The sequence below is a fragment of the Anoplophora glabripennis genome, unplaced genomic scaffold, assembly GCF_000390285.2.
Source record: "Anoplophora glabripennis isolate ALB-LARVAE unplaced genomic scaffold, Agla_2.0 scaffold394, whole genome shotgun sequence".
NCBI lineage: Eukaryota > Metazoa > Arthropoda > Insecta > Coleoptera > Cerambycidae > Anoplophora > Anoplophora glabripennis.
The window spans coordinates 194,026-221,946 of record NW_019417078.1 but is presented as its reverse complement, the minus strand read 5'-3'; the positions used below and the strand labels follow the sequence as shown (position 1 = coordinate 221,946).

The following is a 27,921-nucleotide window of genomic DNA, read 5'->3' as shown; positions in this document are numbered from 1 at the left end:
AAAAAAAATACAAAGAAGAAACTTATTACTTACTCGGATGGAGTGCGGCTTCTAGAGTGATCCAAGTTGAAAAGAAATGCTTGGATTCATATAAAAATCTTCAGCGAATGTTGTCAAGCTCGTCACAGAAAATTGCTAAGATCCAGCCAAGCTGAGATTGTGCCTCTAACGATAAACGGTATCCAATAACCAGTACTAAACAGTGACACAATCACTTTGCACTTTTCTACGAAAAATCCCAATAAACGGAACACAGATGCGTTAATAAAATGCAGAAAAATGCGAGCCGATTCAGTTCTCGAGTCGCTGACCACACACCCAATAAATTCCTTTTTCTAGAACCTCATTTTTTGCTCTCTTCATAAAAGAATCGATAAATGTAAAACATATGTACAGCATTCGTATTTAAAATAGGAAATACAATCCTGGTTGCCTACTATTCAAACCTTAAATTTTAATTTTATTAGGGAATAATTAATATACCAGGTAACTCGAAATTAACATCTAATATCACGCAAAATAAATAAAAATAAATGATTGAGAATACCCATCATCAAATTATGAACGTTACAATATATATATAGACAGAACACAGGAAATACTGGACTTCAAGGCCAGGACATAGCTCATGGAGTATCCTTCGAAGAAAAGAGCGAACGATTTACCGAGCTTGAACAAAATCCGGCTCAGGAGAGTAACAGGACTCATAACGGGACACTGTCACTTTAGGAAACATCTACATAAGCTAAAGCTTGTAGATAGTCCGGTCTGCCGAGGATGTGAATCGGCGGATGAAACTTCTCTGCATATCCTGGGCGAATGCCCGGGATTTGCACGTAGTAAAATGGCGCTCCTGGGGAGACCTTATTTGGAACCCAAGGAACTGAGAGAAGTGTCAGCAAGGAAGCTTTTGGACTTTGTAAAAAGGATAAATCTACTTGCTGAATAGGACTAGTAGTGGGACGCACAATAGGCCTAATTAGGCCGCGGTGGTATGGGACTTATTAGGACCAACCACTAGGAGAAGAAGAATAAGAAGGAACATACCTATTGCATAAAATAATCAAATACTAAGTACAAGTACAATAAAAAAGGTTGTGTGTAATCTTTTTAATAACTACTCGTAATCTATTCTATTTTGCTCGTTTCTCACAATCAATTTACAGAAAATATAAAAAAATTGACAAAAATTTTCCAAACACCGTTTTACATTGTGTTAAATGTGTCGAAGTGACTTTGTTGTTAAGCAGCATATAATGGAAATATAAATATAAAAAGCGCGTTCCAAAGTAAACAAGACTTTTCAAAAATAGGTATTTCTAGTGAGACCATCTATTGGCAATTACATGCGCTGGAATGGTAGATGTTGGAATTTTAATGCATATTGAATTTTATACCCATGTTATTCTTCTAAAGATTGGTATAAATAATAATGCTAATTATTGTTAGTTCTTGTCTAAGGAATTTACAATCTGCAACGTTGACAAAGTTGCGACGACTCACAAGCAAAGTCATATCAACCACGTTCACTTTATCATCTTAAATAATAAAACATTAATATTTTATATGGGGACAGAGTTTGAATCGGAAACCAATGATTTTTACTTCTCTCCTGTTCAATCTGTTACAGGGAAAGATAATCATTTGTTGTTTGGAGTACCCAGTTCATCCACAAGCGAAAGAACAGACGCCGAGGAAGCACTTCGAGGACGAAACGACTGTCAGTCTGACCGTGTTCGTTTCCGTACGCACATGTATAGGAAGCGATACTCAGTAGAGCCTAGGGTTTGCAATCCCGCATTTTTTTTTTCCAGCTGTAAATTTGCGGTAAATTCACCTTTACAGCGGGATCCCGCTGTATATCCCGCAAGATTTAAATATATATTTATATATGAAAATAATAATGCTATTATTATGGAATGTTTATATTTAATCAAATGAAATATAAATAATTCTTGGTATTTAAAAATCAACAGATAAGCATTATATACATTAAAAACTATGTTTATTAACTAAGAATCAACAGAAATCAACACATCAATAATATATTACTTTTGTTATTTTTACATAGATATTATTATGTCTCTAGTTACTTAACGTACTTGTTGCTGTTAAATTACTAAATTTATAAACATCTAGGTTAGGTTAGTAATTTAATCGTAGTAACAATTTCTAAAAAAATATTTGCTAGATACATCGATAATATACTTCGGAATATGACAGTTTAGAGAAAATTGCAAAGAGATATTAGGCATACTTCATTTGGCTGTCATTCATTTACTAATTAAGGTAATAACTTGATTTTTTCGGTAACGGCAAACGAAAAACAAATATTTTTTAATGTATTTGAAGAATGTTAGAAAACATTGCAATTTCAATAAAAACAGCGTCGAAAATGTTGTTTTGTCTTAATAAATTTAAGATTTTGCTAGGTAAAAATGCCGTATGTGCAGTATGTGCTACATTTTCAACAGAAATTAATAGAAGAACCAAAACATGTACATCCTATACATGATATTTTGGATGTTCTTACAGGGTTTTTTACTAATTTTTAATATATTGTGTTGCAAATAATATTTAATTGTTGTTTAATTTAAAACAACGCATGTAAACACATACGAATTTAATTTGTTAAAAACATCGTATTTCAACGCTTCTGCTAGAGAAGAAAGCCGTATGTGGTCACATGCGGCGTTTATACTATGTACCTCTTAATGAAATACATGTACATAAATAAGTCTGCTAAGTGACACAATAATAGAAATTTAAAATGTACAAATTTTTAAATTTAAAGAAACAAAAACGATATTTTTGATATTTATAGATGGGTAATGTATAATGCGATATAGATTTCAAAAATGTAATTTTCTCAATTTGTCACAAAACTGCATATACGGTCTTTTTCCGAAGTAGGGCAGTATAGTATAATTAAAGTAACATACAAGAAGACAAAACTATTAGTTACATATAAAATTTCACTTTGTAAACACTTTTTTTCTCGAAAATAAACAAACGAATCAAGGAATTTGTTTGAATGATGCAAAGATCTGCCGATTTTAATCCTTTCCTTCGCTCGATTGATCGATGTTATCACGCAAACCAAACGGGGCGCTCGCGCGCGCCACGCGCAATGTCACTAAACGGACGTGTTCTATTCAAAAATTTCCCGCGCGGGAATTTCCGCGCAAATGCGGGAATTCCGCAGGTCTCATTGACATGCGGGAAATTGCTGGAATGCTGTAACGCGGAATGCGGGATTGCAAACCCTAGTAGAGCCGATGAACTTCAAAAAGGGTGACATATTGGGAATATTCTAATTTTTCAATTTATATTTAAACCAATAAACTTGTTCTGTTTTCCGAAGTGTTATTTAAAGAAAAAATAATTAACAGTAGATCCTTCACCGATATACTGTCAAAATTCCATGACATTTGGCCGAACAGAAGCGTCTGAAGTGACAGTATGTTCGTGCCATCGGTACAAAAATGAGCATCGAACAAAGAGTTAATATTAAATTTTGTTTTAAACTTGGTAAAACTTTTACCGAAACGTTTCAGTTGATGAACCAAATTTATGGTGATGATTGTTTATCCTGTGGCAAAGTTCATGAGTGGTATGCACGATTTAAAAACGGTAATGAAGACATAAATGATGAGCAACATGTTGGTCAGTCAAAATCCATAATCACCGCAGATTCCGTCAAAACTGGGCATGAATTCATCAAAGATTAGCCAAATTCTTCATTCCAATTCATGGAATTGGAATTGAGCATCTCAAAAATATTTTATAGCATTTTGGCCTAACATTTGGGCTAGGTACCGAAAAGTGTGTGCACGGTTTGTTCCGGACAAGTTACCTGACTACCAAAAATTGTTCAGAATTCAACATTCGAAAGGCTAACTTCCTTTACAACATTGTGACGTGATGAAAACACCACGTGGTTTGGCTAAACAGTTAATTCACAATTATATTGTGGCGTTTTAAGGCGTTCGGTGCAACGTATTCGTCGTATTCGGCCATAATATCGCGCAGAAGGAAGTTGCGTCATGTGACTGATTTTTTAAATAAAAATCGCATTTTAACTGTCAATCGCTCCCCGTATTCTCCTGATTTGGCACTGTACGACTTTTACCTTTTCGGAAAAATGCATTTTCCGATGAAAGAAAAGCGTTTTGCGGACGTAGAAGTCACTCAAAAGGCTTGTACACGACATCCTGAAGGACATCCCGACCGACGATCTAAAATTCTCCTTGGTTATGCTTTTCCCGTGCTTGTCTTTGTTTTGAGTGTGAATGTTTTTATTTTGCTCGATCTTTTTTGTTTTTGTTACTTGTTCTTTTTTTTTTTTTTTCGTCCTTTTTGTTTTGGTTGTGACCTTGTACATGTCGAAGTTATTGAAAAGTTATTACAAAGAAATTAATGCAATATCTTACCTTTGAAAGAGCAAAAGGTTATATTCAGTTTTTACATAATTATTGTCTCAATAACTACGCAATGTTGTGCTGGGGCCACACTAACGCCTAATGCTGTTAATTATCACGCCATCTTGCTTTAAACGTAGGTGTAACCACGACTTAGCCGCTAATTTCTCATCATTATTATTAATGGCGTTAGACGTTAGGCAATAACACGAGTGGCGATCTTTTTGACACATTACAGCGATTTGCGCCGTTAATTATCGCGCTATCTTGCATTAAACGTAGCTGTAACCATGACTTAGCTGCTGATTTATCATCATCATTATTAATGGCGTTAGACATTAGGCGATAATGCTGGGGCCACACTAACGCCTAATGCTGTTAATTATCACGCCATCTTGCTTTAAACGTAGGTGTAACCACCATCATTATTAATGGCGTTAGACGTTAGGCGATAACACGAGTGGCGATCTTTTTTGACACATCAAAGCGATAGTTATCGCATTGATGTGGCTACACTAGCATCTATCTCTATTGCAATGTATTAGAGCTTCGAGCATGGTTTAATACGGTTGCATAAAAATGGAGTGGTCTAACGAAAAAATAATTTTTTTAGAAGTGTTTCAAACGGATCCTAGACAAAAAGCATAAAATAATAATTGACGCTCATATAATACAACTGTAAAGCGGCCTCAATCTCCATAATGAAATTATTTTATCAAATCACGAGTTATTTGTTGAGTAGACATCAAACACAAGTGTAGCTATTCACTTTACCGCGTAATTTAATCTATTATTTTTAATGCTGGGGCCACACTTACGTCTAATGCCGTTAATTATCGCGAATAATGTTGTGAAAAAGTGCAAAGACAATCAGGTTAATACGAACCTATAAATATAGGTATTAATATGATATAGTTCAGTTCTGCTATACTCTTCATTGTATTCAACTCGTATTATAAATCTTTCAGAAATAAAGTTTTTTAAAAACCAAGTTTATGAAACGATTTTCATCATTCGCGCCATCTTGCATTTAACGTAGGTGTAACCACGACTTAGCACCCTAATTTATCATGGTCATTATTAATGGCGTTAGACGTTAGGCGATAATGCTGGGTCACACTAACGCCTAATACCGTTAATTATTGCATTAAACGTAGGTGTAATCACGACTTAGCCGCTAATTTATCATCGTCATTATTAATGGCGTTAGACGTCAGATGATAGCACGAGTGGCGGTTTTTTTGACATATCAAAGCGATTTGCATGTCATTTATTGCATTGATGTGATTACACTAGCATTATTTATTGCAACGCATTAGAGCTTCGAGCATGATTGCATAAGAATGGAGTGGTCTAACGAAAAAATAATAGAGTTTTTAGAAGTGTTTCAAACGGATCCTAGACAAAAAGCATAAAATAATAATTGACGCTCACATAATACATGTGTAAAGCGGCCTCAATCTCCATGATGAAATTATTTTATCAAATAACGCGTTATTTATTGAGTAGATATGAAACACAATCTATTATTTTTAACCCAATAATCATCGCGATAATGGACGTTACACGTTAACGTAAGTATGGCCCTAGCATTATTGAAACGAATATAAACCTGACACTTTATATGTTTTTTTTATCGAAAGGATATTTTTTTCGGAACGCGATCTTTTGTTATTTTGATCGGTATTTAATACCCATGTCAAGAGCTGTCCTACTTACTTACTCGAATACAGTCAAAAATAGATATTGTTGTTTCCAATGTACAGGGTGGTTGATTTTCGATAGTTTTATAGGGTACAGCCAAAACGGTAAGAGATACAAAAAATCTGATATCGATGTCCCGTCCTCTTTTTTTGAGTTTACTTCGCTGGTACCAAAAGGTCTTGGCTAACTTGATTAGTTTTAGATATACAGGGTTTTTTTGAAAAATGGCCCATTTATATTAACCTCTCTATCTCCGTTGTCATTCAATTTAGAAGAAAAAAGTTTGCACATTATTTGTTCTATTTTTTATTAGGAAGCCATTGGCGTACTCAGACTTTTTACAAGTCGCACAGTTTCTCCGATATTACATAAACATAGGTTTTTTTAAATAGAACACCCTGTATTTGGCCATCCCGTTGAGTAGCATTTTTTTTACCTTTTCAGCCATATATAATAATAGATACTTTTTATTTGCCTAAATGAAGAAAAATGCAAAAATGTAGATATAGATATTTTTTCAGTTGGCCATGTTATTTATTTATTCGTCTTTTGTTGTTTAATATTGACAGTTAGTTTATTTTTGACTGATTGAAAGCTTGTTAAACGTCTATTACTTGGTTTTAATTTTGAAAAGTATAAAAATGGTGTACGAAAATCTTCACAAAGTTCAAATGTTAGAGTGTTACATTGAAAGTGAAAAAAATAGTGACACAGCTTTAAACTTATATTTGGAGAGATACCCAGAGCGTCATCAGCCAGAAAAGAGAATTTTTAGCCGACTCTATGATAACTTGTGTGAGTTTGGTTCTTTTCAAAAACCGAGAGCTAAATCTTATAATATACAGAATAGAGAAAATGATGAAATCAATACTTTAGCTTTTGTTGTCGCAAATCCCAATGTATCCAGCAGAGAAATTCAAAGAACGATAGGAATTGGTAAATTCAAAGCATTGAGAATTTTAAAAAAACACAAGTTTCGACCATATACTATAAGAAAAGTCCACCATTTGCATCCAGGAGATGAAGAGAGACGCGTCATTTTCTGCCAATGGTTTTTGCAGCAAACTCATGTATACCCCAATTTTTTTCAAAATGTTATTTGGACCGACGAGGCTTTTATAAGCAGCGAAGGTATATTCAACCGGCATAATGCGCGTTATTGGTCAGATGTGAATCCTCACCAAACTGTGGCCAGAATTCAACAAGGGCGGTTTGGTTTTCATGTATGGGTAGCTCTCTTCCACAATAGAGTGTTAGCTTACGAAATGTACGATGAAAACCTTAACGCTCAGAGATATGTGAGAATTTTACAAGAAAATATTATTGAACTGCTGGACGATATGTCACTAGCTCAACGATATAATATGTTCTTTCAGCATGATGGTGCGCCTCCACATAATTCCCACATAGTTAGAGAATTATTAAATCATAATTTCGGGGACAATTGGATCGGTACGTACGGACCAAACAGGTGGCCGCCTAGGTCACCAGACCTAACCCCTATAGACTTTTATTTTTGGGGGGATGTTAAAGACAAAATTTATAAGTATAGAGCTAATAATGTCGAGGAGCTAAGGGAACATTTTGAAAACTATATTCAGCGGGTGTCAAATATTCACATTTACAATGCGACCCGTTCCATTGCCAAACGTTGTCAGTTATGTATCAACGAAAATGGCCGACAATTCGAGCACTTGCTGTGACTTTGTTATGTCATTTTTGTTTTATTGTTGTTTCTCTCATTTTATAGTTGTTATTTTTGTTTAGTTTATGTTTAGATAATAGTTATAAGTGTACCTATAATTAAACCTATTAAGTAAAGATAAATGGATAATCTAATTTATTTTTTTTTTAATCTTTTAGTCTAAGTTAGGTGCTTAACATAAAAATAATAATAGAAAACGAAGAGACCAATACTAAATATAACAATAAATAACATGGCCAACTGAAAAAATATCTATATCTATACATTTTTGCATTTTTCTTCATTTAGGCAAATAAAAAGTATCTATTATTATATATAGCTGAAAAGGTAAAAAAAAATGCTATTCAACGGGATGGCCAAATACAGGGTGTTCTATTTAAAAAAACCTATGTTTATGCAATATCGGAGAAACTGTGCGATTTGTAAAAAATCTGAGTACGCCAATGGCTTCCTAATAAAAAATGGAACAAATAATGTGCACACTTTTTTCTTGTAAATTGAATGACAACGGAGATAGAGAGGTTAATGTAAATGGGCCATTTTTCAAAAAAACCCTGTATATCTAAAACTAATCAAGTTAGCCAAGATCTTTTGGGACCAGCGAAGTAAACTCAAAAAAAGAGAACGGGACATCGATATCAGATTTTTTGTATCTATCACCGTTTTGGCTGTACCCTATAAAACTATCGAAAATCAACCACCCTGTACAAACAGTAACGCGAAAAAAGTGTAAGAATAAAATTTGTGGTTTTACAGAAGCAATTGAATATATTGATCTTGAGATATAGACCTAATAAATATATTATTTTAAAATCTACAGATACTTAGTGCAAAAAACTGAATCGATCGGTTACAGCTGGTTAGATTATCTATATTTAAACATTTTTACAAATTTCTGGCTAGTAACTACTATTACCTGCCGAAAGTTGGAAATGTAAATAAAAATTGTTGAAGCAATTTGGGTTCTATTAGTGTAGTCTTAACAGTTGTTGATAATTTTCTGTATCTTTTTAATGAATGTCGCTTTTGTATAAAAGATTAATATACCTCGAGTTCGAAGATGAGTTCAGTATTCACAATTGAGTGAATTTAATAGAGATAAAATCGTCAGTAAGCGTGGTAGTTCTTGGTCGTCCAGTTTCTTATTCTTTGTTTTCTCGAGCCAACCCTGACAACACTGCAGACAGTTGATATGGTTGTTATTTATCAAAATGACAATCTCTCTTCGAAGATTTTACTCCTATCAAATTTATTTAATTATGATACTACTAAATTAAAAGGCGAATTGAAATTAGCTGACTTATTTGTACGGTTTCTATAAAACTTAGAGGCGAAATTTCTGTCACAGTCGAATAAAGATAAAATCATTTTAAAATATTTTTTTCGATTTAAAAACTGAAAAATTAATAGAATGTTTCACTTATGAAAATATTACCTATTTTATAATTTTTAAATCAAATGAAATGAAAATAATACGTTTATCAGTGTATTTTGACGTCAGAAGGATGAATAAAATCCTCGCTCTTGCCAATCGAGTATACACACAGATATCGCCTTTCAATTTAGCTTAAAATGAAGCCTTCCTTATTACTTTTTCATATTTTCAGAAGTATAAGCAGAAATATCGATAATAACGTACCCCGTCTGTATACAATTCATTGTGCTGTATTGAAATGAAATGTACTAAATTTCAAGATTAAATATTTCCTCGGTTCCTTATCAAAGGAATCGCACCTATTATACCTTTTATGAAACAATTTTAATTAAAATGAATAAATATTTATTAAAATATATATAGGCCTACATCTTTGAATAGACATATTTTTCTATAAAATTCTTATCCCCAATAAGAGAGATATCCATCGATGGATATATGGGAAACCGCTCGAAGGATTTTTTTTTTAAATTGTGATGGTGTGATACAGACCGTGGGGCCTACCAAGCTAAAATATTTTCAAGATCATCGTACTTCCGGTTATACCGGAAGTCGATACTAACTTTCTTATTTTAAATGGAATCCCCTGTATATTATTGCATTTTTGGAAAGAGTATCTATTTTTAAGTTAAAAACATATAACACACTCCATACTTAGGATTGATCGTTTCCGAGATATTTTGATTTTTAAGCAAAAATTGACAGATGCAGACTGTCAGCAGAATTTAGTTTTCCCGGAAACATAGGTTTATTTTTTTGTGCAAATTGGACATGTTGTAAAGGAAGATCTAATTTATCGAATTTGATATAAAAATGTTACAGTTTTGATACAGGGTGGTCAAAAAATCGAATATGAAGAAAATGTGAAATACTCGAAATTTTTAAATGGAATCACCTAATTTTTTTAACGTATTCGCATTTTGCACTAAAATTAAGTGTAACTTTGTTAAAGTTTCCCTATAACTAAAGCCAGTGGTTTTCATTTTATTTACGAATAAACATTTCCCTTTTCTTAAAATGATGTTTCCATTTGTTTCGCACATTTTAGGTTGGCCGTGACGGGTAAGTAACCATCAACATGACAACTGTCACAGGTTTTTAATTGTTTATTTTACTTTTCACCTCCATTGATTTATTTTAAATTAAACTGAAAATGTACTTATGAAGGAACACACATTCTTAACTGCAAAACACAGTATGAACTGCAAGCTGCTACAGTGAACGCCAAGCCGCCAATGTCTTTCTACCTCGGGTGTCTGACGCGGTTAATTTCAAGAAAGTGAAGTGATAGGTCCTCTTGGAATTCTCAACTAATATCGTACGGTCTGTAGGTATAGTACGCAGTGGCGGCTCGTGAAGGAGGACTCTGGGACTCCGCCCCCCCAGATATTTTCAAACTATAAACTTAAAATAATGTATTTATTTAAATCAATAAGAAATCTAAATAGCATGCATTCTATATCTCTTGGATGTTAGGTTGGTTGCATAAAGTGCATGTACTCCGTGAACGTAGCTCAGATTAATGCCATCTGGCATCTATGATCGTACCAAAGACTTATGTTTAACCGCGCGCGCTATCCCCAGTCCATCGCGGACGGTGAAATCGTAGTCCACCGTGCAAGCATATTTTTACATATGATTGGACAAATTGGTACGTGGAGGGTAGGCGACGATAGGCTCGTGCGCTTTGTTTTGGGACTCCATGTGGCAGTATCCCGTATCACTGCAGTGTTGTTATACGTGTTTTGTTTTTGCTTTGGCNTGGAATACTCGAAATTTTTAAATGGAATCACCTAATTTTTTTAACGTATTCGCATTTTGCACTAAAATTAAGTGTAACTTTGTTAAAGTTTCCCTATAACTAAAGCCAGTGGTTTTCATTTTATTTACGAATAAACATTTCCCTTTTCTTAAAATGATATATCCATTTGTTTCGCACATTTTAGGTTGGTCGTGACAGGTAAGTAACCATCAACATGACAACTGTCACAGGTTTTTAATTGTTTATTTTACTTTTCACTTCCATTGATTTATTTTAAATTAAACTGAAAATGTACTTATGAAGGAACACACCTTCTTAACTGCAAAACACAGTATGAACTGCAAGCTACTACAGTGAACGCCAAGCCGCCAATGTCTTTCTACCTCGGGTGTCTGACGAGGTTAATTTCAAGAAAGTGAAGTGATAGGTCCTCTTGGAATTCTCAACAAATATCGTACGGTCTGTAGGTATAGTACGTAATAATAAGTACCAACAGAAGTTAACAAAGTAATACTTAATTTCTTACTCATAAGGAAAGCGACTGTAGAAAATAATTAACAGTGTTCCGCGGTTAATCGTCTCTGGCGATCGGTAGGTAAATACCCATTTTAAAAACGAAAATGAATGTTTAATATTTACCGAGTTCACAGGAGTATATCCAAAATAGTCAAAGTTTTTAATAGATGCTATTTTTACTAATAGTGGCGAAGCATCAACTACATCACATTTTAGTAATTTCACTATCCATGTCATGTGCATTGTGAGCATAGAGCGGCACACAGTTTGACTACAGATTTAGGATATGTATGCTACTACAACGCGTATTGCCGCTTACTAGCATAATATAGATGTTTATTTATTTGACTATGGCCACAGTTTCCGATGTCTAGTAGATTAGTTGTAAGGGCGCGGCGGTAGCCGAAGCGACCAAGGCTTGCCTACTGAGGCGAACCAGGGCTGTGCGGAAAAACCGTAGTGGGTTCGAAGGAATCTCTATGTCGTAACCAAGGATGTTTGTGATTGTTAAGGTGGAGGGTAGTGTAAGTTAGGAGGCAAAAAGGGCCAAGCATGGCCTAATTGCTGGTAAGCTTCATGACCTTTACCGTTTTTTTAGATTAGTTGTAACATCGACATATCTTATGTTGTTTTTTATATACTACAGAAATTCAAAAAAGCACGATATGCTATTATATTATAATAAATTTCTGTATTTTAATTGCCCAATAAATACTATGTAAATTACAAATTGTTGTTCGTAAATGTTATAAAGTTATAATGTACCAACTTATTTAATTTTTACTTATTGTGTTTACAGCGATGTATTTATTAGTTACGTTATATTAATAATTAATTAACAGTTTTTAGGAGCCAATAAAAAAAAACAAATGTTTTCTGGAAAAGTACATCAATTTAAATTTACCACCCGATTTAGTGCTTATGTCAACAAGAGATGGCGAAACATGATTCTTCTAGGTACATGAAAGAATTGGAGGACTGCGTGGAAACAATACGTATTATTATATATTCATAATTTTCTTTCGTATAAAAGTAATTAAATTATTATATTTTCATACATTCAATTATTCGATAAGTATAAAATTAAGTTCAGAAAGTTAGGAATTATTATGATTTCGGAGTAGTATTATATTTCATGTAACCTCCACGTGTACTAAAAGATCACTGAATTTCGAGCTGATTGAGGGAATGAAAAAAGAGAGTTGAGGTTCACATGACCCCCCCCCCCTTCCCCAACAGAGTAAAGTATACAAGAACCGTTTTAATATTGCCATTATGTCACGAGTGTGCCCTCATATCAAAGACAGTCGTTGCGGACGTGGATTCGTTATTTGTTAAACGCACCAAAAAGAGATGTAATGATGGTATAAATGTTTTCATAGTTTCAATATTTTATGTTTATTAGAGTGAAATAAAATGGTGGACGTGTGTTGGGTATTAGTTTTAGACTGTAGACTCAGATTAAAAATTTGACAATCGTTTTGATCGCGTCTCCGTACTAACTCGTTTATATTTTCTGAGCGTTCAAAATATCGATTTTTTGGCATATTATATAGAAATGTTTACAATTTTCGTTTATTTACTTCGAATAGGTACCTAAATGTAACGATATAGGCAACCAGTAATAAAATTTGGGAGATATTCAGATTTGGGAATTATCAAGATGACATTTCAATTATATGAAAATAGTGACTAATTCTTTATGTAAACTACCTACCTCAAAACTTCATCGGCTTCTGGTATTTCATATTTCCAGCCAGAGAATTTTTTTAGCAAATACATACATCCTCCAATTACCAATTCATCGGATAGTAATTCAACTTTTGGTGCTGATTTTCCAACGACAAAAGCCAATAACACTCTAGGGTGACTATCAATTACATAAAAACCAAAAATATCTTCTAACCAACATCTTCCATTATCTGAATTCTCTGAAGGTCCAAAAAGGTGCGATTCCTTATGTAAATTTACTCTATCCTCTTCTGTCCATAATAAATTTATTCCTTTCAGATCATTTGACCACCATTTCGTAGGGAATTTTAATAAAATCTTGTTTACTGTTCCCAGACCAATACCCTCGATGGAATTGATTTTGTAAGGAGGTAATTCTGGGATGAACAATGATTCATGAAACTTTTTAAGGACCCCGAGTGAAGTAGTAACAATAACGTGATCGGCATTGAAGGTAGAGCCATCCGAGCAATTAACTGTGACCCCATTAAAGTTGGTAGTGTTATTGTCCCAGGTAATTTTGGACACTTCTTTATTTAAAAATATCTTATCGTCCAGTGGTAGCTGTTTCGTAGCGTCAGGAATTTTTTTCTGAAAAAACATATACATTTAGAAATAGTAAGAGGAGGAAGGATATAATTTATTATAATTATTTTAAAATGTGGTTCTTATTTTGTTTTCTTTAATATACACAATTTTTTACAACGTACTGTACAAATGAAGACTGGAAAAAAAAATTATAATCGAGTTTTTAATATACACAGAATTGAAGAACTGTAAGAATCCATTTTCAAAGGAAATGTAGCCAAAAGGGTTCACTATAAGAGTAATATGTTTAGATACCTATCATCAGTTGGTAGACTACTAACTCACTCACAACATTCTTATGGAACGTTACATTTTATGCATAAAAAAATGAAAATGTCACATCCAAATATCGGGTAAGTATTTAATTTCTGAAGACTCAAGTTTCATTACTACCGTAGAACGGAAGAGAGTATAAATAACGCAGTCACACAAAAAAAAGTTATATACCAGAGATATGAGTACATAGATTTTATGTATTTTTTTATGCTGAATTCGAATCTGCAGCCCAAAAACTTATCTACCAGGGCATTTTTTAGTAAAAGTGAGCATAAGGTAAGTGAGCTTTATAATGAAATGCGACAATTTATAAACACTTTAAGAAAACATTTTAAAATAATACTTTGAGCATAGGGAAGAAATATATGCAAATTATATTCACATCCATCACTACGAGGGGATTAATTCCAGCTCTAAAAAGTAAAAATATATAAATAAAAACGCTCAAAGTAACAAAAATAATAATTGTTCTTTGTAGAAAATATATTTTCTGTCGAATATTAGAAAAAATAATGAAAAAAGGACGGTAATAAAAACCAACCCTTGATTGGATAACATTTTAGAGGTTGTGAATTGCATTCCATATAGACCAGGCAATAAAGAACGATTTACCCCATAATATCTAAATTTTCGCGGCCCGGTCCGATTTTAATGCGGTTTTTTGCATTTTGTTCAGAAAGACTGTCGGAAAAAAGTCCCGCCTTTTTTATTATCCGGAAGTGTCGAAATTGCATCGCGGGTGCATAAAGTGCATCTAGAAGTGCATCGCATCCGAGAAACTTGCCAAAGTGCACGAAATACCGCAAAAATTGGTACTCGGGGGTTTTGGGGGGCGCAGAATTCGAATATGCATATATCCAGTCCACCCCCCCCCCCAGTGGCGACTTCCGGCCGCCTGGGGGGCGCGGGGAGCACGTGGATTACAAGGTTCTCCGAATGATTGGAAAAATGGATCTCGGGGGTTTTCGCGGGTGCTGATTTCGAATTCGAAAGGTGAAAAATATCCCCTGTGCTCGTGGAGGGGGCGGGGGTGGGGGGTTGAAATCTAAAGTTCTCGATATGACTGGTAAAATGTCGGATGCGATGCACTTCTAGATGCACTTATGCACCCGCGATGCATTTCCGCCACTTCTGGATTATAAAAAAGGCGGGACTTTTTTCCGACGGTCTTTCTGAACAAAATGCAAAAAACCGCATTAAAATCGGTCCCGGCCGCGAAAATCTAGATATTTTTCTCTTTATTGCCTGGTCTAATACGTTTAAAGGTATTTGTAGTCAAATTGCACGACGAAAAAATGTTTTAAAAAACCACTTATAAGAACCAACCCTTATTTTAGGGGTTGGATGATATTTTAGGGGTTGGATGATATTTTAGGGGTCGCTTGGTGGTCTAGTTGTCATTTTTTCGACGAGCTGCCCCAGTTTAAAAAATAATGAAGCTTCTACGTCAAGCGGAAGCCGAGATATTGCAAAATTTTCGAGCAGGCACGATTTTGAATCTCCGAGCTGGTTCACCCCCCCCCCCCACTCACACGCCGACTGAACGAGATAATTTACCTCCACATTGAGTTACTATAAGTTTTTTATTTATTCATGAATCTGAGTTGAATGTATCATAAAGTTTAGACCTTTGTACATATATATTAATTTCAGCCATTAATGTTTATAAACAATGGCGCTGTGATTTTTTTTTTAAAAAGGGCTATCTCGGACCAGAAAGGGCGTAGGGCATTTTTTTTAATCTTTGTTTTTTTACCAGCTATCCAGTGATATGACTGTCGTGTCCTGAGAACAGTAGTTCCGGAGTTACTTATATTTATTTATAAAAAATACCTCTTTTTTGCATTGAAAAAAATGCAACAAAATTGAAAAAATCGATTTTTTTTAACATACCACAGTTTTCAGACTTTTAACTATCATTTCCCGGCATTTAAATTGATTTTTATGCACTCAGTGACCTAGCTCAATTATTCATAAACTATTGGACCGATCGGGCCCAATTTGTGGCCACATATAAAGTGTTATAATACCCTCATTTCTAGTAACCATTATTGCAAAAGCTATTAACAATTTAAAAACACTGCAAAAATGCATGTGTTTTGCAATTATCTCGATAAATAATACAGCGATTTTAATGCATAACAAATGAAATTGTAGGTTTTTTTAATACCTACCTCTTTCATATGAAGACTTTTTCTCTATCTTGCCTCTGAAAAATTATATTTGAGAAAAACCTCATTTTGACTACTTTGACCATTGTTTATTCGGAGTGGGGGCAAAATTGGCTGTACTAGTTTATGTATTTTTCATTAACCCCCCCTACAAGATCCCCTCGTCAGATTGCTGCTATCAATTTTTCCTTGAAATCGCTCTTTTTCCTGTAGAATGACTGGGGTAGTTTATTCGAAAATTCTTAAATCCAAATTGCAGACACATTACGATGGATTGAAAAGTGTAATAGAAATTGGTATTTACCACCCAAAGAAAAACGTTATAAATTTTTAAAAATTTGAATAATTTGAGTAAAAATAGGCAAATGTCTAAAAATGAGAAACAAAGAATATAAATTCGATTTGCCCCTATAATTATAGGGGCATAGTTTGTCACACCTGGAAGTGTTAGTTAGAATTTAAGCCTAAAACAGACGGAGCGGTTTCTGCCGAATCGGCTGCCGAGTCGGTCGTCGAAGCGGTGCATCCTTTATGTCACTTCCATTGAATGAAACAGACGGTGACCAACAGATGTTAGACCAGAGATTTGGGATATACGTTCAGAGGATTATTCCAACAAAATAAAAAAGAAACGTTCTTGGGAAGAGGTCACCGATGCCTTCGTTGATGAGGGTGCTGTAATGGAGGAGAAAAGACAAATTTAAAAAGACAAAGACAAAATACTTTATTCCACCTGCGCACTACTTAAAAGACTGGACAAGTTGTCGGTCGGAAGTTGGGGTGACGCCACATGTATTTTGAGCCGATCCTCTGCCGAGCGGTAGCCGGTTCGGCAGAAACCGCTCCGTCTGTTTAGTTGTGACAGTTTGCTACTTGAATATATACTTGAAAGACGGTGGCATCCAGGAAAGTTTTTCATTGGGTATGTATACTAGTCGCTTTTCGCTATTTTGATGGTGCCAGAGGAGGAGGAGGAGGTAAGGAATTGTGGATAAGCTGCGCGAGGACAAGGTCCATCCTTGTTCAGGAGTGTGGAGATTACCTGAAGTTACTGGCAACGAAGACAGGTAGAGTTGGTTTGGGTTCTTGGTCATATGAGATATGGGTATCTCTGGCAACGAGTTGGCAGATCAATTGGCTCTTCTTGGATCCAAGAGGCCTAGTCAGGGACCTGAACTAATCGTCGGAATCACATGAGGTAGCATTAACGGTTCCTAAAATGGGACTTTCAACCATAAGGTTAAAACCAGAGGATGAAGAGAGGATGTAGGAAGGCCCAAGAGGATGAGGTGTGGGACCCGCCATGGATTGAAATCTTGGAGGATAAGTAGAGGGACGACGGGGCAAGCAAAAAGGGTCCACTTGTGGCCCAATTGTCAGGCTGTGGCCGCCCCCAACCTACTACTAATACTTGCTACTTTTGTTTTATATTTACCATTTAAGCGTAAGTTTCAGCCATAATCTTCAAATTTTGAATGCTCTTCCAATTTTTACATCCCCCATATTGGATCCGCCGTCTTTTATTCAGGAATTTTAGGATTTGGACTTCAGATTCGAAATCAGCGACCCCAAAACCCCGCGGTAACAAAATTCAGGCAAATATATTGAAGTATAGTGGGTAAATGGGAGCCTAGTCTGTAAGTGGATTCTAACCCTTTGAGGGATAAGTTATATTTTTTTGGTATGTTGTATACGAACCTACATTTATATATTTGGTAGTATAAAATATAAAGCTATGGTTTTTCACATTATTTTGTACTAACATTCGTTATTTGATCTTAGAGGCGGAAACAACCCCCTCGTGGGGGTGCGTGGGCATATAATTTGCATGTATTTCTTTCTAAAGTTTTTGGTACAGAACTTTTTTTGTGGTTGTGTAATTTTGAATTGACACGCATTAATCTCGTTTACCATTAGAACATCCAAGATAGTACGGTAGCCCTTATCTCTCCAATTTAGTTGCTGGTCGCCTTCACAACTCTCAAAAACATGTGCACCATTTGTGGAAATATTAAACCAGGATTCTGAGTTCAAACAGAAGAAGAACTTCTCAAGCCAGGACTCAAGTAATTTTGCTATTTTAAGTACGTTTTCATTATGACCAAATTCCTTTGAAACAGCTTCATAGAACCTGCAATTTAAAATAAAATATGTAAGTACCAAGTTGAAAAATTAAGAAAATACATCATGACATTAATAGCTTTAAAAAAATAATATCCCTAAAGACTAGTTGTTTTTGAGACTAATATTTCTTTACTTTCTTTACTTTTACTTTTATTTACTTTACTTTCTTTATTAATATATTTTACAACATATTAAAATACAGATACAATTACAAACAAAAACATACTTTTTTAACTAAGAATTGATTTTTAATGAAAATGTTACTTTTTAAAGTTTAACTGTTAACTAATTTTCAATCTACTCATTTTGGTTGATTATGATCAATGGAATAAAAAATTTCGGATAAAGAGTGCCTAATATCGGTTTATTATTTTTTACTCTACCTATTTTGGATTTTCAGGATGCTTTGAATTTGAAAATGTTACAAATATGAATATGTCTATCAATTAAACAAACTAGTTAGTTGAATCAAATTGGACAAAATTTAAAAAAGATGTTGAAATGTTGCTGTCATAAGAGTGAGACTCTCAATAGTATAAATATATTTAATTTATTTTTATTTGTTAGTAATATTAGTTTTATTATCCAGTCCCATACATTGCCTCCTTCTTCGTATAAAACACTTATAAAGTTGCTGCAACTTCCACGATTTCAATCCATAAGTTACCCCTGAGGACATTCTGTAGAATATATGGTTCTAGAACTGGGAATAGACATCAAATTGCGCATTTTGCTGTACCTATATACTAGTTGATATACATCATGATTAGACTAATACGCGGAATGTGTTCTGTAAACGTAATGTAATGGTTGCGATGCATTCATGATATTCTACTGGAATTTTCGAACTGGGAAATGTGCAGAGAATTATAATAAACTTCCACATATGTTCATTTAAAAATCTGTGAGACCGTTTGAGCCAGCACGACTAACTAATGCAATTCCAAAGGAAAGAAAACACGAAAGTTGTCTTCATGAGGTAAAATCAGCTTTCCATTTTTAATATTTTTTTTTCTATTTCTAAATATCTTCACTGTGATTGCATGATATACCTATACCTACAAAATCCAAGTTAAAGAACTTTAATACTTTGTCGACGAGTGAGTTAATTTCACGAGTCTTATCTTCGTGTATAATATTCTATTCTTTTCTATAGCAAATTTTAAAATAAAAACATTAACAAATTAATTACTAATTGAGTCACGTTTTAAAATCCCAGTGAGTACTTGAGGTTAGTTACTAGGAAGAATGCATAGCAATGGAATAAATAACTATTGTGTTATTCTGCTTCACCAGTTCTGATATGTGTTGCCTTGTTTGTTCTGCACAAAGTAAAAGTATAAATACGTGAAAACAAATTTGAAGAAGAAAAACTTCCTTCAGATGTGGAAAAGGTGCATTAGAGACCGTGGGGAAACTATTGTCCCAAAAATCGCGGCTGATATACGAAAAAGAATATTCGTGCTTTAAAAAGTGGAAAAGCGTAAATATTATCAAATGGTGTGAATGAAAAGCTACTTCTGGCATACCTTTTAGACAAGACAAAGTAAATCTTTCAACATTATGTTTCTTATTACTCGATGCTAAAGGCTGGTAAATGAAACTCCACTCCATCAAATAACACTTCAAAATTCCTTCAAATACAGCTGATTACGTTGATAAAAAAATTAAATTGATAATTACCTAAAAAAATCGAAAGTTTTGAAACCGAATTTATCATAAGATTTTTACGAGACGACGGTGAAATTTTTATAAAAATTTTCTTCAATAATTTTAGTAATTTAGATTTTACATTAAAAGGTTGTTGTAATAAAGGGTTTGTTTGGGGGGTGTCGGTCCAATGAATTATTCAAATTAGAAACTTAGTCGAAAGTTTGTCATAATCGTTTTATTGGCAATAAAACTGAGCAAGATCGGCCGTTTAATAATAAGGGTAAATTTTCAATTCCATATTCTTATAGAGGAGAAAAATAACCATTAGAGACTATTTTCTATTTTCTTTTCAAATAAATTCCACAATGTTGAGAAAAATATAGTTCCCAAATGGACAGATAAAAAAATTATCGTTATGTGACGGAATCGAAACATACTGATAAAAATTGTTGCTATATTTATAACTTCAATCATTTCTAAAGAGGTTAAAGAGATTAATTTACGTTGACATAACCAGATATGTTGTAAATTTAATAAACAGATTTAAAATTACTTTTTATTACACAATGATAAACAATATTTATCGCCATAGATCTCTACGCTAGGATTACATTTCAGTTAGTGACAAATGAATCTTAATCGCGTTTTGATTCTTTAATAAGTAGGTATATTAGCAGATAAATGACTTGCAAATAATAAAAACTAATTATACTAATGAAATGGGACCAGATAGTTCTTTGAAGATATCTGCATGAGGATAAATGACATATAAAAGAAATTACAGTATACCTCAGTAGATTTGAAATAAACTGAATCTCTCAATAAGGGGTTGTTCCGAGAATTGCACTTTCTGACTAAAGAAAGAGTTAACCTGATTAATATCAAGAGCAGTTTGGGAAAGCTTTCCTCTTTAAAACTCATAATTATCTATTAGACAGTATAATTTTAGAAGGACAAGATAATGAAAACATTCAAAGTTGAAAACTCCTAACTATAAGATTGTAAGTATGCAAAAGACTTGAATAACAAATCCCTCATAATAGACTAGGCGGTATCTGTTTGGGTTTGGGTGAATCGTATATCCACGGAGATTTTTGGCTTTTTGGCTTTCTGATATCACTAGAAATGAAAGTTTTTCTATGCGCATAAAAAAACGTGGACTTTTGGCGGTACAATATGTTAAAAAAATTTGAAAAGTGTCATATTTTTCTTCCTATTTAATTATGTATCTTTTTAAGAGCTGATTTTAGGCGAAAATGGAAGAGGAAAAAAATTTTTGTAATTAAATTTTACAAAATATGACTAGTTACAAATCGAATGAATCATGATTATTGTAAAAATCGAAAAAATCGCCAAAAATAGGGTTAAAAAACATTACTTTTTAGGGAATTTTTTTGAGGTCTTTAAGTTGGGTATAGGACCTTCATACTTGGCTCAAGAAAAGTTCATGTTATGTAGAATCATCACGCCAAATTTCATCAAAATCGGTTCGATATATTTTGCATAATAATTTGGCAATCTAGATTTTGAAAAAAAAATTGCAAATTTTCTAAATTTTGCACAGCAAAAACCAAGGCCCTTAGATACTTGAAAATTTAATCACAAATAGAAGGGCTCTCAAGCTTTCCAGCGGTTTTTGAAAAATTAGAATCCGTCAATTAGGAGAACTCTGGCGCTTGTTTAAACATTGGTCGAATTTTTGTACTTATAAGCAATTAGAATAACTTTGTGGATATTCAATCAAATCAAATTTTTTAAAGCAGGTTCTAAAAGTTATTGGAAAGACGCTTCTAAAAAAACAGATCGATTGGTCAATTAGTTACGTAATTATAGCCGATCAAAGTTAACTGTCATTTACACTAAATGTATTGGAACAGGGCTAATTTTTCGAAAAATACCTTTGGTATTCCGAGTTCTTACCAGGTCTAAGTTTGTAATACTTTTCTTCATTGGCAACCTACTTTAAAACGCATTTAAAGTTATTTATGCAAGCGAGAAATTCAAGAATATCGTATGGGTGGTGGTGGTGGGGGAAGCAGAGAGCGCGGCCGCTTCGGCCTGCTCGAAATTGAATCGGCGAGTTCAAAACCGCGACGCGTTTAAAAATTTTTAATATCTCGGCTTCTAGAGGTCCGATTTTGATGATTTTTTTAAATCGATGTCTCGCGATTAAAAAAAAAAATTGCGTATTTTCAAATGCCTATCGTTAATAATTATTAACGATAGGCATTTAAATCTTTTACCTTGATTTATGAAAATCTGGCTCCAGCAATCCTTATGATGCCAAATTTTACTGAAATCGGTGGATTTCAAAAAAGTACACCCGCCATNATCATTGGTCTTTCAACAGTCCGATAATTATTTATCTTCAAACTTCCTTTAATTATCAACTTTATTTTTTTATTGTATCAAAGGTAAGTGCATAAACTTATATACTGTTTATCAAAGATCAAAAACAAATTTATTTAAATATTCTAAAATTGTTTAAACAATTATTTTCAAAATATGTCGAAAATTAGTAATTAATTAATTAATTAATTAATTAATTATTAATTTAATCATCATTTCTTTTATGATTAAAGTATAATTCAAATATTATTTACTGTTTAAAATATAAACAAATGAGAAATTAACTCATTATATTACCAAAATACAAAATCATTTCTTTTATGATTAAAGTATAATTCAAATATTATTTACTGTTTAAAATATAAACAAATGAGAAATTAACTCATTATATTACAAAAATAAAAAATTATAGTACAAAAATTCGACCAATGTTTAAACAAGCACCAGAGTTTTCCTAATTGGCGGATTCGAATTTTTCAAAATGCGTTTGAAAGCTTGAGAGCCCTTCTATATGTGATTAAATTTTCAAGTATCTAAAGGCCTTGGTTTTTGGTGTGCAAAATTTAGAAAATTTGCAAATTTTTTTTCAAAATCTAGATTGCCAATTTATTATGTAAAATCTATCGGACCGATTTTGATGAAATTTGGTGTGATCATTCTACATAACCTGAACTTTTCTTGAGCCAAGCATGAAGGTCCTATACCCAACATAAAGACCCCAAAAAAATTTCCTAAAAAGTAATGTTTTTTAACCCCATTTTTGGCGATTTTTTCGATTTTTACAATAATAATCAAGATTCATTCGATTTGTAACTGGTCATATTTTGTAAAATTTAATTACAAACATTTTTTTCCTCTTCCATTTTCGCCTAAAATCGACTCTTCAAAAGGTACATAATTAAATAGGAAGAAAAAAATGACTTTTTTCGATTTTTTTTAACATATTGTGCCGCCCAAAGTTAAACCCATGTTTTTTTTATGCACATAGAAAAATTTTAATTTCTAATGATATTTGAAAGCCAAAAAGCCCAAAATTTCCGTGGATATACGATTCACCCAAAGATGGACTCTGAAACAGATACGTCTGGACTATAATATAAATCATCATAAAGCTATTACAACACTGTACAGACTGCCTACAAAAAATCTCCAATACAGTTTAATCTTATCCCATGTGACTACTGTTTGTTCGAGCCGCTGAAGGATGTAATGGAGCGATGTGTTTGGAGACGATGTGATATTCCTTTATTTCCTATTTTCTAATACTACGTCACTTAACTTTCTCATCGCTACAAAAAACGTATTTCAATTTCAGTAAATTATGCATTCAAGTTATCTTGTACATGTTTTGAGTTTTTATTCTACTAAACAAGAAAAAAGGACACACACAATCCATAAGGAATGTGGCTTTTGGCAAATTTTTTTGACAGTTTGCTATGTGCATCAAGTCTCAATGGACACAAAGTCTATCTGTGAAAGTTGATTTTTTTCTCCTTACGAACTAGAATACAGCAATGATTCTTTTTTGTAAAATTACATTACATTCATAGTAAATAGACCTTGCGAGATCGATTAGAGATGGTTTCAACTTCCGGTAGCCTTCACGGGAATCGGCACGAGTCAACTTCTAAGGTCATTTAGGACTCAAAAGTAGGATTTTATAAAAAAATGTTTTAAACAAAAGTTTCGGTGTTAAATGGAAATCCGCAATAAAAAAAATGCTATTTTTTTAACTGACTTCCAATCAGAATAAGCTACTTCCGGTCGCAACCGGCAGATGAAAACATCTCTAGTCGATCGGGAAAGGTTCATTTACTATGAATGTAATGTAATTTTACAAAAAAGAATAATTGCTATATTCTTACTATGCAGTGTAAAGGGGAAAAAATTCAACTTTCAGGAGCCATAGGTCCAAAACAGAGGCCTTTCAGACTTTTGATCCACGCGATTCGAATTATCACATAGCAAAGTTTCGAAAAAAATTGCCTAAAGCCACTTTCCATAAGTATTGTGCGGGATCCTTTTACTTTCAATTTGAATTGTCTTTGCATTTACTCATATTTTCGGTGCCTTTTCAACAAATTACATATCGCGAACAAAAATCTGAGAGACATTGTTTATTTTCATAGTTAAAGGATAAACTGGAAAGTTTGTTCAGATAATTTTTGTATGAACAACTTGTAATGCAAAAATTTAGATTTTCCGGCAAATTATTTTCCGATTTTCTTAAAGGCGAGATTAGTAGAATTTTTTTAAGGCATATAATGAAAATAACAAATAATATTACAGAAAATTTTGTCTCAAAATAATCTACACTGTGTTACCTTTTTAGAACCACTTCCCTTTGGTTTTAGGAAACAAGAAATCATATTCCGCTTCTCCGAAAAATTTAATTAAATAATTTTGCATATTCGACTACTGTCTTATTAATTTGAGCCTCTTAGGAGACATACAGGGTCGGAAAGTCCCTATGGTTCATCGGCCGTTACGTGAGAGCGATAAAGTAAGTCATAGAAATCCGTGCGATAGAGAAAGATATAATGAAGGCGTCTAACAGTCACCGCCCATTTCGCCCTTCCACAAATAAGAAGTGGATCTTATTTGTGGAAGGGTGAAATGGACGGTGACTATTAGACGCCTTCATTATAGCCATCTTTCTCTATCGCACGGATTTCTATGACTTACTTTATCGCTCTCACGTAACGGCCGATGAACCATGGGAACTCTCCGACCCTGTATTTGCAACATACGACTCCTTGAACTATAAGATAATTTTCTAAAGCTTTGCTAGTAAAAATTCTACAGTAATTCAAATACTAGGTAATATTTTCGTGGTAGAGCAGCAATAGAAAGCGAAAACTATATATTGTTCTTAGGAAAAAGATTTTATGTTTTAAAGATTTTATAAAGCAATAAAGTTATGTGAAAATATTTTGTTATGTTTTCTTCAACAGATAAGATCTATAAATATGAAATTTATTAAACTTGAAGTCTTGTTGACATATGCAATATATTTATTATCTGAAAAGATAATATGATAAACTAAAAATAATTTTGAATGCTATCAAAAAAGTTCATTAATCCTTTTTTAAAAGGATATATTTTTTAAATAACAGTGATTGGCATACATAAAATTCTAGGTAAATCGTATGTATTATATACATCAATGTCATCTAATAATTTAAAACAAATTCATAATAGCGATATAAAATAAGTAATATTTTAAATTACACGAGTGTGTAAGCGACATTTTTGTCAGAAAAAATCGCGCACCTAATTTTTTTGTGCATGAGGCGAAAAAGAGAGGCTGTAGGGGAAAATATGATAATAGAACCGGATGCAGGCAGAGAACTATAATTCCTAATATGTTATTATGGAATTGTAACTAGTATTACGCAAAATATACAGGGTGTTTTGTAAGTCGATGCATTCCTTGCAGGAGGTTATAGTACAAGTGATTTTTGATATATTTCCTTAATATTCCGAAAACGATTAGTTTCCCGTCTACAGGGTGTTAAAGTTTTAATAAAAAAATACAAATTTAAAAATATTGCGGAAACCGCTCAGAATATTTTAATGAAATTTTACAGGCTTTGACAAGTATCAACAATACACGTTTTACGATAAAAATATTGTTTTCTGTTCCACAAATCGGGTGCGCATAGGCACGTCTGGATATTTTTAAAGAAAAAAATGTTGACTGTTTTCTCTCTCTTTTTGCAGTTTTCATAAAACAATTTACTGTAACTGCCTTCAGAGATTTCAGATATTCATGATTGCAGTAGACACCATTGCAGGGTCTCATGCAAAGAGTAACACACTAAATATCGAGCAGCAGATTTTGGAGTATCGGGAAGTACAGGGTTTCATGTATCCATAAAGATTTCAAGATTTTGTTTTCGTATGTCCAGGATATGCTTGCCGTATTGGATGAATGTGCTATGTTGTAAGTTAAGAATTCATGTTCATACTTGTTAAATAAGCTCGCGTCACTTGTTTGTTGTGTATTTGTTTGTATCCGCCCAATATAGATTTGTAGCTTATTTTTATATGTTTTTTTTTGTGTTCACTCGGATCTGGAGAGTTGCAAGGGTTGATAGAATCTTTCTTGAATCTTGATACTTGTTTCTAGGGCTACGCTCAAGGAGAAACCTACTAAAAGCAGAGTTTTGCCTCCTTTTTAGGTTTTACAAGGGGTTTAGTTTTACAAGGAGTTTATGGCAACTAAAAAAAATTGGAAGGTGATGGCAGACTTCCCATGGCAGATTCAAATACATAGACTGATATAAGTTTCGCCCGTGGGATGTTGACTGTTAACTACCGTAATGAAAAATCTCCTTTGGGGCAATACTAAGCGCAATTGTCCAGTTTACATTAGTATGGGTCATAATTTTAGACGATATGTTAATTAACAGGTAAGTTAAGGAAATTACGCGACAAGTAATACTGATTATAGATAGTACGTGTCTATTTATCATACTTTTGCTGATGACACTTATATAGAGCAGTCATATTCAACCCTTTTGTGGATTTGGGGTTTACAGAACATTATGGGTTTTATGAACTTCATTATTTTCTATTTTTTGTGCATTTTGATAAAAGCTTGTTTTTAAAATATATTTTTTACTTTTCATTTATTTATACCTTTTTAGTTAGAAATATTTCTCAATCTATCCATTTCAAGTAACACTGCTGCTACTAATCGTTGAGGATTGCCCTCATGAGGACACAGACAATCTTGGCTGCAGCATCAGGTTATTTTTATCATTTTAATGTACTATTGTTATAACTGAATAAGCATGCAAAATTTCAAAGTCGTAAGTTTAGAGGAAGTGGTTCAAATCTGGCTTGCAAGATTTGACTTAGACATACATACATGTGTAGTTAAAAAAAACTCATTTTAGTGTATTGCCATCAGAACTGAACAAGCATGCAAAATTTCAAAGTTGTAAGTGGTTCAAATTTGGCTCGCAAGATTTGAAGTAACATACAAACATACACATAAGTGTGTAAAATGTAAAGTGTGTAAAATTAAAAAAAAAGCTTGTAAGAAAAGAATTTCTACTGCAGTTGGGGAAAATCGGATATTAGGGAGTATTCTAATCTAATAATTAAACTTCACCCTTTTGCCAAATGTATGCGTTTATAAAACCTCTTTTTATGATTTGGATCAATTAACATCTATTAGACTAATAACAGTAGGCATCTAAAAATTATCAAAGAGCTATATCTCAGTAGGTGTTGACATCTGGTCAAAGCTAAGTTGATTTAGTATATAAAAAAAAAATACAAAATGGGAAAATTCAGTAAAAATATAAAGTTTAATTAAATTTGAATACCCCAGAATATTCCGCTCTTCGTAGATAACTAGTAGATAACTGTTTCGGAAAATATAAATGCATGTTTCTCCGAGCTAGGCACGTTAGTCACATGTAACCCGTAATTTCATTGAAATGTCTTAAGTATTGTCAATATAAATATAAATT

The 27,921-nt window shown here is 33.3% G+C and overlaps 1 protein-coding gene and 1 long non-coding RNA gene across 4 annotated transcripts in view; one reads left to right on the top strand and one right to left on the bottom strand.

Moving 5' to 3' along the window:
* LOC108908180 (peroxisomal N(1)-acetyl-spermine/spermidine oxidase-like) overlaps positions 1-27,921 on the bottom strand; it is a 173,932-nt gene that overhangs the window by 97,875 nt on the left and 48,136 nt on the right. The window contains exons 4-5 of one of the 3 annotated variants that reach the window (XM_018712115.1): positions 18,221-18,440; positions 13,261-13,865 (exon numbers count right to left, since the gene is read on the bottom strand). The exons of the other annotated variants lie outside the window; for them this stretch is intronic. Of the exons in view, the coding sequence (XP_018567631.1) occupies positions 13,261-13,865; positions 18,221-18,440 (825 nt within the window). The remainder of the gene's footprint in view (positions 1-13,260; positions 13,866-18,220; positions 18,441-27,921) is intronic. 3 annotated transcript variants of the gene reach the window in all.
* Positions 19,210-27,883, top strand: LOC108908183. Its single transcript, XR_001964356.2, has 3 exons — positions 19,210-19,412; positions 26,620-26,850; positions 27,088-27,883. It is a non-coding gene; the product is annotated as an uncharacterized LOC108908183 (long non-coding RNA).